Here is a 12,777-nt window from a genome sequence, read left to right on the forward strand (position 1 = left end):
GATTTTGGCAAAATTCATGAATTCAAGAATGAAAACCTAACCTAACCTAACAAATAGGTAATCCAGTGTATCGGTTATTTTCAAAATTTGTTTGCTGCTGGTTCCTTGTAAAGTGGAAACTGACAAGAACCGTGTTTTATTTAGACATCAACTTTATGCCAGTACTCTACGACCCAAAGAGGTTGTACGGTCTTTAATATACGGCCATATATTTCCGATATAACATTTCACGGTGAAGTGTGATCGGCGAACCGCATACGTACAAGTTTCCGGACACGGGTATGGAAAAGCGTATGTTGAGAATAACGCGTTAAGGCCACAAAATAAACCAATGGGTAAGGGGCAGAAAAAATTACACGATGTGATAGAGGTGACCGAGCTGATGTAATGACAAAGGGCCGGGAATGTCCGCTGGAAAAATGTTGTCACACAGTGGTATATAAGAACCCATGGATCACTAAACGACCGTCAATCCCGATAGATAGACGAACTCAAATATATACGTCGCAACAAATAACAAAGTACAAATAAAGATCATGGGGAGAGATTTATCCAGCGGTAGATCGAATAGTGATAATGCAAATAGCTAAGACGTTGAATTTTCACAATAAGCCAATTCAGTTGGTTTCGCTGCTAAGTTCCGTATTAACCGTTTTCATACCACCGTCAAATTGATATCTACAAAATAATTTAAACCTAATCCAGACCAAGAATGTCATCTGTACGTGACAACGTTTTCCAGAATACAAAAAATGGACATTTGTATTAGAACATTTTAAATGTTTTTACGTTTATTTTGATATGAATTAAGGATTAAAATTACGACACGGAATTTATCGACATTGTTTCAAATTGCATTTCCATTCGTAATTAAGCAAAAATATTCACAACTACGCCCTAACTGTTCTATGTCTAACTGAAAATCAACCTGTTGTCCGTTAGGCGGTGAGCGGGGCTGGAAAACTAAGGGGCGAGGGGGTAACTCGGTTCTTAACGCCTGACCCTGGTTACCCTTGTTTTTTTATATTAAAAAACTTACATTACGTATTTACGTGAACAGGCCGCAGTGGTCGTCAAATATATTACATACTTACGTGCACTCAAAAATAAATTCTTGCTCACCAAAGATGCCAACCGGTAACTTATTCGAAAACACTTATGAAATCATAATCAATGCGATTTACTAAAGATAAATAATGTGGAAAGAATAGAATTTTCATTATACCGAAAAAACTTTAATTTGTATGAATTAAAGATCAAATCAACCCGTCGGCCGTCACTTATATATCTCTGTATTTAAATTTAAATTATTTGGCTAAATACTGATCGATGGAACTATTCGTACTGAATGATGTTTTGCCTTATGTGGGTCGCACTGATGGTTTCAGCAAATTTGCATCCGTACCAAGTGTTTTCAAGCAATTTACACGTAACTGCTAAAATCTTATATTAAATTAAATTATATATATCTCGTTATATTAAAAACCTTATATTTTCATATTTAGGTATTTTCTAAGGCTGCTAAGTAATTCCTACAATCTACATGTTTTGTGGATGTCATTATTCTTACACGAACAAAATATTCTGAGGTTTTGGTTCATTAACACAGACATAGATAAAATTCTTCTATTTTACCACGTTTTTCTTAGCTCGTATTCTTGTTTGTCCGGTGGTTGTTTATCCAGTTCAAATCATGCAATCGATTTTTAACTAACTTCCCGACTAGCTAGACATTTGAAACTTTTAGAATATATCAGAACACGATGCCAATGCAGTCTTTTAATATTTTTCGCCATCTTTAAGTAGAATTGAATTCATTTTCAGTTAATTCTATTTTGTATGAAATGATAGATTTAGATTTAGTATGACTAGATTTGTATGAAAAGTTATTTCGGAAGAAATCCGTAATCCAATCCACTATTATTGGTTGCTAAGGGGGTGGTCCTAGCAACTAAATTATTAATGTATACGTGCGTTACTATGGAAATCAAAATGACATTTCAGTATTCTATTTTTGTTTGTTGCAAAATAGCAAAAAAAATATTTGTTAACAATTGCCTTATCTGTCCTAAATTATTAATAAACATAATAATTGTCAAGTTTATATGATTCAACAGAAAATTTAAAAACGTGGTATATAAAAAGTTCTTTTTATCTTGTAATTATTTAACTCACATTACATGACCCAAAGTAATGTTGTCATTTGTCATTAGTAATAAATAGTAAATAAATAATTCAATTTTTATTGCTCATGGTTGGTGATCGATACGAAATAATTTACTTCTTCAACTTTCTAGAATTTGTATCTCAACGACCCTCATATTTATGCGACAAGACCAACTGTCCAGCAATTTTATTATTACACATGGTCAAAAGACACGCGGCTCCTGAGTGCACTGACCGTGTCGCTAAATTTCTTTGTTGAATGGATAGATGATATCATTATCTATTTCGTTTCTTTAGTGCCATAAATTATTATCACAATGAATACTGGAAACCAAAAGTTTTTTTTCGCGTATTCGGGACAGCTGAATTTTCAATCCCGGAATTACAGGATTAGTATTATTTTTTAAATCCCGGAATTGGGCAAAAAAGCACAAGAAATTTCGCAACTTATTTATTAGCACGTTTTTGATTGATAATTTAATAAAATCTAAGCTTTGTAACGATGCACATTTTTCAATTTCGTTATCCCGTAAAAGTTTGGAGATTAATAATATTTTTCAAATATTTCAATCTTTCATTTAGACCGTATTTTCTGGTGGTGTCGATTAGATTTCAATAAGTATAATAATGTTATAATTTTATAATTAATACAAACTGCAAATATCAATTATTATTGATTATTTTTCTATTTTACACATATTATATTGTTTCGTATTATTTTAAATAATATAATTGACATATTGAGTTCAGATTATTTAACATGTGTTTTTCAAATAACCTAGCTAAATATACAATATATATCTTTAAGATAAACATAATGATTATTTTCAAATATTTAATCAGCTGTCATAAAGAGTAGGTAAGCGAACTACATTATTTTTTCTAGCTAAATTTATCAATATATTGTGTAAATAATTAATTATAAGTGAATACGTTATTCAATTATTAATATTAGGATCAATGGTATCTTAAATATATATATATATATTTAAATACTGTAACGCATTACTAACAATGGCTTGACAAGATTGGATGGAAGACTTAAGAATTTTTTTTTTTTTAAATAGATCGTATCGCATAATAAGAATTTACTTATGAAATAACATATAAGTAATTGCTTGAGTTTATGTATTTTTTTCAGTTATTCAGTAAAAAAAAATGTGTTTCGATGTCAGTCAATACATGAAAAAATCCAAAGTGTTAGGTACATCAACAAACAGTTGATATTTATGTAAAATGCCAGTGTAAAATACAGATGTGCAACGTAAGGACAAAAATAAAATAAACACTAAATTTGATTATAAAAAAAAATCAACAATCAACCGCACAATAGGCAGCATCACACATCACATTTATCATAATGTAACAACATAAATAAAAAAGAGAATAGTGGAGGAGTCAATGAAGGACAAAAGTAGAATAAACGCTAAATAAAAAAAATCAACAATCAACCGCACGATAGATAGCATCACACATCATATTTATCATAAAATAACAATATAAATTAAAAAAAAAAGGAGAGAATTATTGAGGAGTCTTATTTTTTGTAATCATTCTTGATTGTTATATTTACGAAACACGTGTCCTAAAAATAAATAATATACCTAGTATTTAAACATTATATTTAATTACGTACCTACCTACCTAACTTACTGTTCAATAAATTGAAATTGTTGAAAATGATTGTTTTAACTAAATATGAAATTATTACGGTGATTCAAACTCGAAAGCCTTCGAGGAAAATTGTCTTGAGCGTCTATACTTCTTTTCGTTGGCGCATGGCGAGGCGCAAAGAGGGCGGCAGGTGCGCCGCGATAGCAGCTGCCCCTTGTCGTCCTGGCGCTCCTTACCCCGCGACCCCTCCGCGGCGCGGACCTCATTGTCTTGGCGAAACCGGGCCCCAGAAGTCGGAGGGGGCGACGCCCTCGCTTTTCTTTGCACCCTGCGGCTCAAGTACTCCGGTATACGCCGGAATTAATTGATATCGATAAGTATTAGATCGAATACATATTTTATTGTTATCGCGATAGGGGACCTTCATATTGTATAAATAAACATTTATAAAATTCGTTGCATGAAAGAACGTGTTTTTAAAACTATGAATTTGTATTGTGGCTTTTTGGGTATGGTCAATTCACGTGGAATTGTAAATATTATATAAATTAATAACCCCCAGGTTTTCGCGTTTTAAAATGTAACAATGAGATTTAAAAAATATCTTTCAATAATAATACACATCTCGATTTCGAAACCCTTTAAGTGGTCAATAATTTTATATCACATTTATTTATTTTATTTTCAGATGTATCCGTTTACTTTATAAAATATGTTCTTAAATGCTTTGTGGCGATCTATTTATTGAATCACATTGTTTTTAGAATTCGTTTGTATTTTTTATACTTTAAAAATCGTTGTATTCCTGCCCGTTTCTTCATTGCTGACGTCCGTGATACTTCTCGCAGCGGATGAACTCGTAGACGAGTATCTTACCGGTGATCATAGCTTCAGGCCAGATGTTCATTGCTAGAATCAAAACTCGGGCATCGGGAATATACCCGGCAAAGTGCAAGGATCCGCGATAGAAGGCGTGGTAAATGCGGTGCTCGTTCGCACCGGCTAACTCAGTAGTGGCTACCAGTTAGTTAGTCTCCGTGCCTTTCTCTCCCATGGCACTTTTTTTTTATTAAATTACGTCTTTCAGTAAACTCAGTCAAAGCTCACTTGAGAGCGTCGCGACCTCAGTCTTGGGTATCTGCTGCTGATCTGGAATAACCCGCTCCCAGGTGTAAACGACTACTGATGTTGTAGTGGTTACCACCGGATACTTATTACCCAATCGTATCTGAGCACAGAGTAATGTGTTGCATGTGACCATTTTCAGTATGTCATAATTTATTATAATATGATATAATTCAGAAATTTAGCTGGTTCTCTCTTCCTCTCTTCCGTTCTCTTCCTGGCTCCTTCCTTCTAGTATCGGTGTCCCCAGGCTGTCTCTCATGGCTAATAAATTTAATATTGTCGGCAGTGACTATTTTATAAATAGACTACATATTCATATCTAATATTTCACGCTACAATTTTTACAATATGAGCGACATAAATCTGCGATACACAATATAACTCGGATTCACAGAGAGACCGGATCCACGTTTTTATTCTTCCGTCCGCGCTGCATCCAAAAATCGACAGGTGCTCGCATCTCGCGGCCGCGTCCCCGTCTCGCCGCGACCCCCTCATTCTCAGATAAGTTCTGTTTATCTCGGATTTGAACTAAAGACTCCGAAAAGTTGTCCTCTCTATTGAAAAAAACGTCGCTTTTGTTAACCGGCTGACACCTGGCAAAAAGCAAACTTTACCTCGGCAATAGTCGAATTTAGGTAGATTTTCTAATATTCTCGTGTTTGTATTATCGAGAACATGTGAGACCTTTGATATTATTTCATACTTCTGTAAGTAACTATATATTTATAGATATTTTGTTAGAATGTGATACCGAACATTTTTTTTAAAGTCAGTTACTTTTTACTGACGCGACCATTATGACGTGCGAATTTATTGATATTACATTGGAATGTTATAATATTATGCTATACACACAATAGTAAAGTATTTGTTAAGATTTGATAATTTTATAACACTCACTATACCAGCGTTTCCCAAAATGTGTGCCGCGAAATATTACAATATTTTCACTGAACCGTTTAAAAGTTTATAAAATGCCTTTTGTTTTGTCGTCACAGGCTCAGTGCTGCCTAAGTACATACTTATTTAAGCTGGTCCTACACACTGTTCAGGACTTAGGCCGACTGCACAACCGTCGTCCGCGAATCTTTATCCCGAGCTCGCTTTTTCCAGTCGGTCACACGCAGCCTCTGCGTCTTTTCCATTTTTATTAATCATGCAACACTAAAAGTAATCATAAAATAAAATTCTACACGTGAATTATCAGTTATCATAGCACATAAAATTGCCTCCCATACCTACATATTTTTAAATCATAATAATCATCTTTAAGTAAAATAGCGCGCGGGGTACTTTTTTTTTTACTATACTTACTTTACTAGTCGACCCGCCATCCCCTTGTGGCGACCATGATTTACCTACTATCCAACCGCGTAGCAGAGGTTTAGCGCATTATCCTTATCGGTGCGTCACAGGCCCGAATCCTGCTGGCTGGATAAAATGAATGTATGTGGTTTTACAAGTTAAGGCAAACCTTAAATACTCGTAATTAGTATCGACTGGAATAAAACTTACTTACATGGTTAAATAGTCACCTGTCAACTACGAAACAATCAAAATTACCAATTATTTATTCCACTTGTTGGTATCACAACACGCGGCGATGTTTTGATCGGTTTGCCGGTAGCGGGGTCGGGGGCGGAGGGATTGTTTGGCGCAAGGTGCTTCGCCCTCGCGGGCCACCTGTCTCCCAGCATCTGTGCCCTGCGCACCTCAATTATTTTTATTAAACCCGATCGGCTACTCACCTCCATCTCACAACCAACACATGTTGTTTCGTGGATCTATGTACCTACCTGTATTTCCGACACACCTTTGCATTTATCTACCATTAATATGGTAGATAAATTTGCATTTATCTACCATTATATTGCATACTTTTGCAGGATCTCTGTAAAATATACTTATGTAGGTATGTATTCTAAATTCAAAATTGCTTAAGGACCCACATGCCCAATGTAGGTCAAAATGGAGATTTTATGGTATTTTCAAAGCATTAGCCTGAACATTCCTTAAACGTTGTAGATAATCTCTTCCTCATTTTTCTCATGTAATTTTCTTTTGTAATTTCTTTATATTTATGTTATTCTTACTCTATGGAAACTTTGCTGGTTGCAATAACTTTTCATTATTATATTTTAAATTTTTGTAATCAATATGTAACTGTTTGTTCAATTAATAAATAAAATAACGATAAAAAAAATATAATTTTGAAGCCTGATTATCCTTTATATTTATTTTAAACATTTGTTGACTGCATAAAGTATTTTTATTACATAAAATAGTATTCTTTTAAACCTCTCGATCTAATGTTTTGGAATATAGTCATATTTCAGTACATCCATGTGCAGTGGTGTTAAGATTTTTTAGATTTATTAATTTTTAAACGCATTTATAAAACCGTTGGTAAAATTGTTGTTAACTAGATAGAGAGGTTTAAAAGAATACTATTTTATGTAATGAAAATACTTCATGCAGTCATCAAATGTTTAAAATAAATATAAAGGATAAGGCTTCAAAATTATATAAATAGATTATCTACAACGTTTAAGAAATGTCCAGGCTTACGCTCTGAAAATACCATTAAATCTACATTTGCCGTTAATATTTCGATTTTTATACCATCAAATTTGGTTAGGTAATATTTTTGTTGATGTTGAAAGCTAGATTCGTGAGTACCTACCTACATTCAATTAGAGTTTTGACGATTCTTTAGCTGTCCTCACGGGTGCCGAACTGCAGACCCACCCCAAGTGGCTCTGCCCCCCCCTCCCTATACATAATGCACCCTCACTTTGAATATTTAAAAAAAACATGTGATTGTTACAATTAAAAATTATTTTTTTTCATAAATCTTGTTTCGAATAAACAAATTTAGTCATCGCCAAGGCCCAAGATGTTAGGTGATGGTAGTATGTATGCCGTGTATGGTGTATTCTATGACAAAGTGACAACTCCGCAATCTTTTTATAATTCTGGGTATGCTCCGCATCCACTGTATATATGGATCGCTCGCCACTTTAGCTATCTACTACGGATCAGCTAACCGAAAACCTATGAAAATGAATATAAAAATGCTTAAAACAATGTTTCTTATACGACAAACCATCATTATGGAATATTTATATTAACAATCACAAAAAATTACAAGCAGCATGTGCTATGCACATTCTAACCAAACATCAATACATGCCACCATTGTGTTTGTAGCCACCATTTGTATCCACCAATATAGTTATATATATTGAATTTTTTCTACGATTGCCAACTCAACCATATTAAAATCGTTTTACTGTTGTAATACAAAAAGTTCCCTGCTACTGAATTTGGACTGAAACCACTCTTTGGCTAAAACAGTGTTTTATCTTCAGTGGATATTTTGACCGTCCTGGAAAGCAAATTTGGAATTCATAGATGCTGTACTGCCTCATACCAAATGATTTCTTCCCTTTTCATAAGACTGATTTCATTGACATCAGTCAAAGAATTATTATTTTATTCTCTTCTTCTTATTGTTTATCTTTACACTTTATTATTTCTCCCAATCAGACACTCACTAATCGCCATTTTGTTAATTGAATTGTATTTCTCTTCTTTCCAGAAACCGACTTCCTACATGTGAGTCCATCTCTTACCGCGGCAGGATGCATCGTGGCTGCGGCTCGTGGTCTAGGAGCGAGGGTCACCATCGCAAACGGAGAAAGAGAAGACGCTCTAGCGTCAGTGTGCGACCTCACCGGAGCCTCCGAATCTGACACTAACCACATCGCTTATCTTGTTGAACAGTTAGTCACCAATGGAACGACACCGATCAAATCTCTCTGCCCGAAAAGTCATGCCGATCCACCAGGAACACCCACCGATGTACAAGATGTATTATTCTAGATGTAGGATAATGTCACCTATGTTATGCTGCCAATGTAATGTTAACTTTTCGTCTCAATTTTTTTTAAGACTGGTCGAGATGTCTATCATCTTAAAAAGGATAACTACTCTTACCTAATCATGTGTTTGTTGTTAGTCGAGCACACATGCCGGTATTTCTAATATTTTTATACTGGGAGTAAAGTCATTTCCAAAGTCTGAACTGTCAAATTTAAAATAACCATTATTGATTTATATCTATTTTCCACTGTCATAATGAATAATTATTATAACATGCATGCTTCATTTACCAGTTGGCAGGGCCGCTGTATGAATTTTTTGCATTTTCTGTATCACAGATTTATTTGTGTTTAACACATTAAATAAAAATAATGCTGTGTACCTATACAAAATAGTATATTGTGTAAATTTTGTCCGCCATGACAATATTTTACCTCATTTTTTTCATAGTCAATTCTACTAATTACAGCATTTTACATTGATACCAATTTAATCAAAATCACTCCATTCTGCCTTCAAGCTCTTTTCTCATGTAGAAAATAATATGATCCTTTTTATGGACAAAAATGATCCCACAGTGATATAAAACAAAGTTATCATATTCTACAATTCTACTTGTATAGATATAAGTACTTATGTTGAAGGGTTAATCTGACTGCTCCTAGTAATAATTTCTTTAATACTCTACATACTATCAGCAACTCACCTGAATACCGACATCATTCATTCTGGCATGCATGCACGTATAGGCACAACGTTTACATCATGTTCTATGACACAATTCACTTTTGCCTAATCAATTCTTAGTTTTGCATGACTTAAATTGACAGCAAAAAAAGTGAATTGTGTCTATGGATTATTTTGACTTCGTAAGTCATAATATTGATATTAAATAAAATTTATGTCAATTTTTATTCACCGACTTGGCAAAACACTTAACTTATTTATTACAAATTTGGTACGTAAAACCATATTCACCCCAGCTCTTGTCTGAGCGCTTTTACAGTTATATCGAGATTATATACCGCTGTTGTCAGTTTTAATGTTATTGATATAATTTTTATCTTCTTGTTGGACCCGCCATTGTTTTTTTTTGTGTGTAGGCTAAGTTTCATCTTTCGCAGACGTGGAACTGTGTATTATATTAGAGTACCTTTAAAATAGTGTTTATTCGAAAATAAACCGTGCGATTTTTATTAAGTGGTTGCCATTGTCTCGACATTCGACATGAAACTAGTTTCAATTTTTAGAAAATATTATATGTTAAGTAGGCATAAATTTGTATTTTATTACATTAGTTTATTTGAGTTAAATTATTTTATTATTGGAAACCCCTTAATGCCCCCAATGCATAGATTCAAATGTAAATTAAATTAACATATGTAATATTCCAAATGCTGCTATGAGGGGAGCCGTTATTGGGTAAATAATATAATTGTAATTATGCTAATTCCTAGATCTCACATTGTACAAGATTTAAAATTATTATTTATTATATTAAATTTCAGAGTCCTAAAAATCTTGATATAGATACCTATTAGTTAATTATAGTAAATTGATTTTTTCCCAAAGACTTGGAAGCAAAATCGCAGGTATATTAGGATTTTAAGAAGACAAAAAAGACATTGAAGGGCATTATGAAAAAACATTACTTTGCTCATAATTTTATATAATTTTCCCCACAATATTTAGTATTATTAAATAAATACTTACATACTACATATTCTTATATTCTCTGTACTAAACAGATATCTTCTCATAACATAATGATAGTTCATCTTTCTGTTCTTCGAAAATACTCAATAAATAACAATAATAATGTATTTAATACTTCATAAGTTCACATTTGTAATTTGTAATACCTTATATTTTTAATGGTAGCTTGTTTTATTCTGTATTTATATTCTGGAAATATACATACCTCGAGAAGAGTTGACTTGCTAAACTAAACAGTTTTATAAGTCTTCGGAACTGTATATTATCTAATATTTATCTGAAACTTCAATCTCATTCTTTATTATATAATTATCTGCCAATCTTGCCAATAATTAATACGTATATGTTAATTATACTATACTTGAATTGTGACTATCTTGTGATATTTTATACACAAGATATTCATCCGTTACAATAAAAAAATACATTTAGTTGAAATTGCTCAGTGTAATTCTTGTTATAATATAATTTTATATTTGAGTCGAAATTACATTCATCAAAACAAGAATCAGTTACAGTAAAATCGTCAACTTAAACTTGTAAGAGAAAGTGAAATGACATCAAATAAATTTTTTAAATCACCATAGAAAAGGATAGGATTGATTGATTTATTCAGTTACACACTATTTGAAACCAGACTGAAGTGTGCCGTAATAATTTATATTTATATTCTTTTTTAAGTTACCCTCCTTCATACTAATTGGACAACCTATGTATATCCATTTTCTTAGAAGATTAACAGATATTTGCACAAAATATTTAGTTTTGTATAGTATTCATATTTAAACATGGTTCATTTAAAACCATCTTTAGAACAGGTTGTGCTTAGATAATTTTATACTTGTAAGTACTATATAACGATATTAACTCATTTAGTGCTGACAACGCGACTGGCGTGTTCCCATTAGATACTATTAGCATGATAATTAAATGTGGTAATTAATTACTAATTAACTGGTCAGCAGTGATTTTGTAAACAGTACTTATTAGTATCGCTCTGACATTTCTGATCTCTTTAATTTTAATAATTGAAAGTAGGTACATATAATAGCGAATAAATATAAGGAATTGACAATATGATTATATTAAGCTAATCTTAATTATTATAAAATGTACAGATTCCTTTTTAATCCATTAATAGCTAGTTATTTTCAAGCATTTATATTACCATAATATAGATTTAACAAGGTCAACATTTCCTTTTCTACTTTGAAGAAGTATTTTATTCAATTTAATGTAAGTGCAAATACTTTTTTATTTGTACATAGATTCAAAAAACATTTCATTTACAATAAATCTATTCAAATTATTATACTACTATGAAACCTCGAACTATCAATAATTATTGCCATACAATCATTTTCTGTTTTAATAAAAACATTCTGTAAACACTGATAAAATAAATCTAATTTTAACGGTTTAGTGCACTTTTTTTAAAACTATAAATGTTTAAATGAGTACCTAAATAACAATTTATTAAATGAGATAATTTTCACAATTTATTCTTACCTAAATAGACATTTTAGAATTTAGATAATAGTTTGAAGTTCCATTGTGTAAACTCAAGTTTTACTGTAATTTATACATAAATGATAATTTTTTTTACATACTACATACTTAAGTCTCCTTTACTTGGATTACAAAAGTAGAGTTGTGTAATAATTGTTACTTTGCCATTTCCAAAGCTGTATATTCTGCAATAATCCGTTATGATATCGCTAGATATGTTAAGCCAAATAGTTTAATTGTAGACACATCTAAAATAATGGTCTCAGTGTCAGTGTCACACTTTTGCGACAGTTTCTCTAGTCTAACTGTATTATTATATTTATTATAATTATGATTGTCGAGTTGTATTTTTAAGTTTTATTTTTAAAACGAAATTACCACAAATCGCGCACATGCCGTTCACAACTTATTTTTAAAACTTGATAATTACCAAACTAACTGGCTGACATAGTTCCAAATAAATGTATGTTGTAAAATGTGTTTTTTTACATTTTCGACATATAAATAATTAAATGACGATATTCTCACCTACTTTTAAATGTGTATTTAGCAAAATAAGGGTTGTTTGTTATTCATAAAAGAGTAATAAGTATAATACGCATATTATGCCATTACATGTGCCTTTAAGATCCGTGTCTTATTACTTTGATAGTATTTCTGTAGATTATTGTGGATTATTTCTACTTTCTGTTTTCTTATGTTACGATTCCCTACGAAAGTTAACTGTGTCAAACATTTGTGTTGTTTGTGAATACA

At 32.1% G+C, this 12,777-nt stretch overlaps 1 protein-coding gene across 1 annotated transcript in view; it reads left to right on the plus strand.

The window, feature by feature from the left end:
* LOC147063984 (G1/S-specific cyclin-D2-like) overlaps positions 1 to 12,777 on the plus strand; it is a 49,806-nt gene extending 37,029 nt beyond the window's left edge. The window contains exon 4 of the mRNA XM_085958919.1: positions 8,513 to 12,777. Within this exon, the coding sequence (XP_085815045.1) occupies positions 8,513 to 8,796 (284 nt within the window). The 3' untranslated portion in view covers positions 8,797 to 12,777. The remainder of the gene's footprint in view (positions 1 to 8,512) is intronic.

This window comes from Rhyacophila brunnea, unplaced genomic scaffold (genome assembly GCF_057557595.1).
Source record: "Rhyacophila brunnea isolate RB1 unplaced genomic scaffold, BYU_Rbru_1.0 scaffold_8, whole genome shotgun sequence".
NCBI classification, from domain to species: Eukaryota; Metazoa; Arthropoda; class Insecta; order Trichoptera; family Rhyacophilidae; genus Rhyacophila; species Rhyacophila brunnea.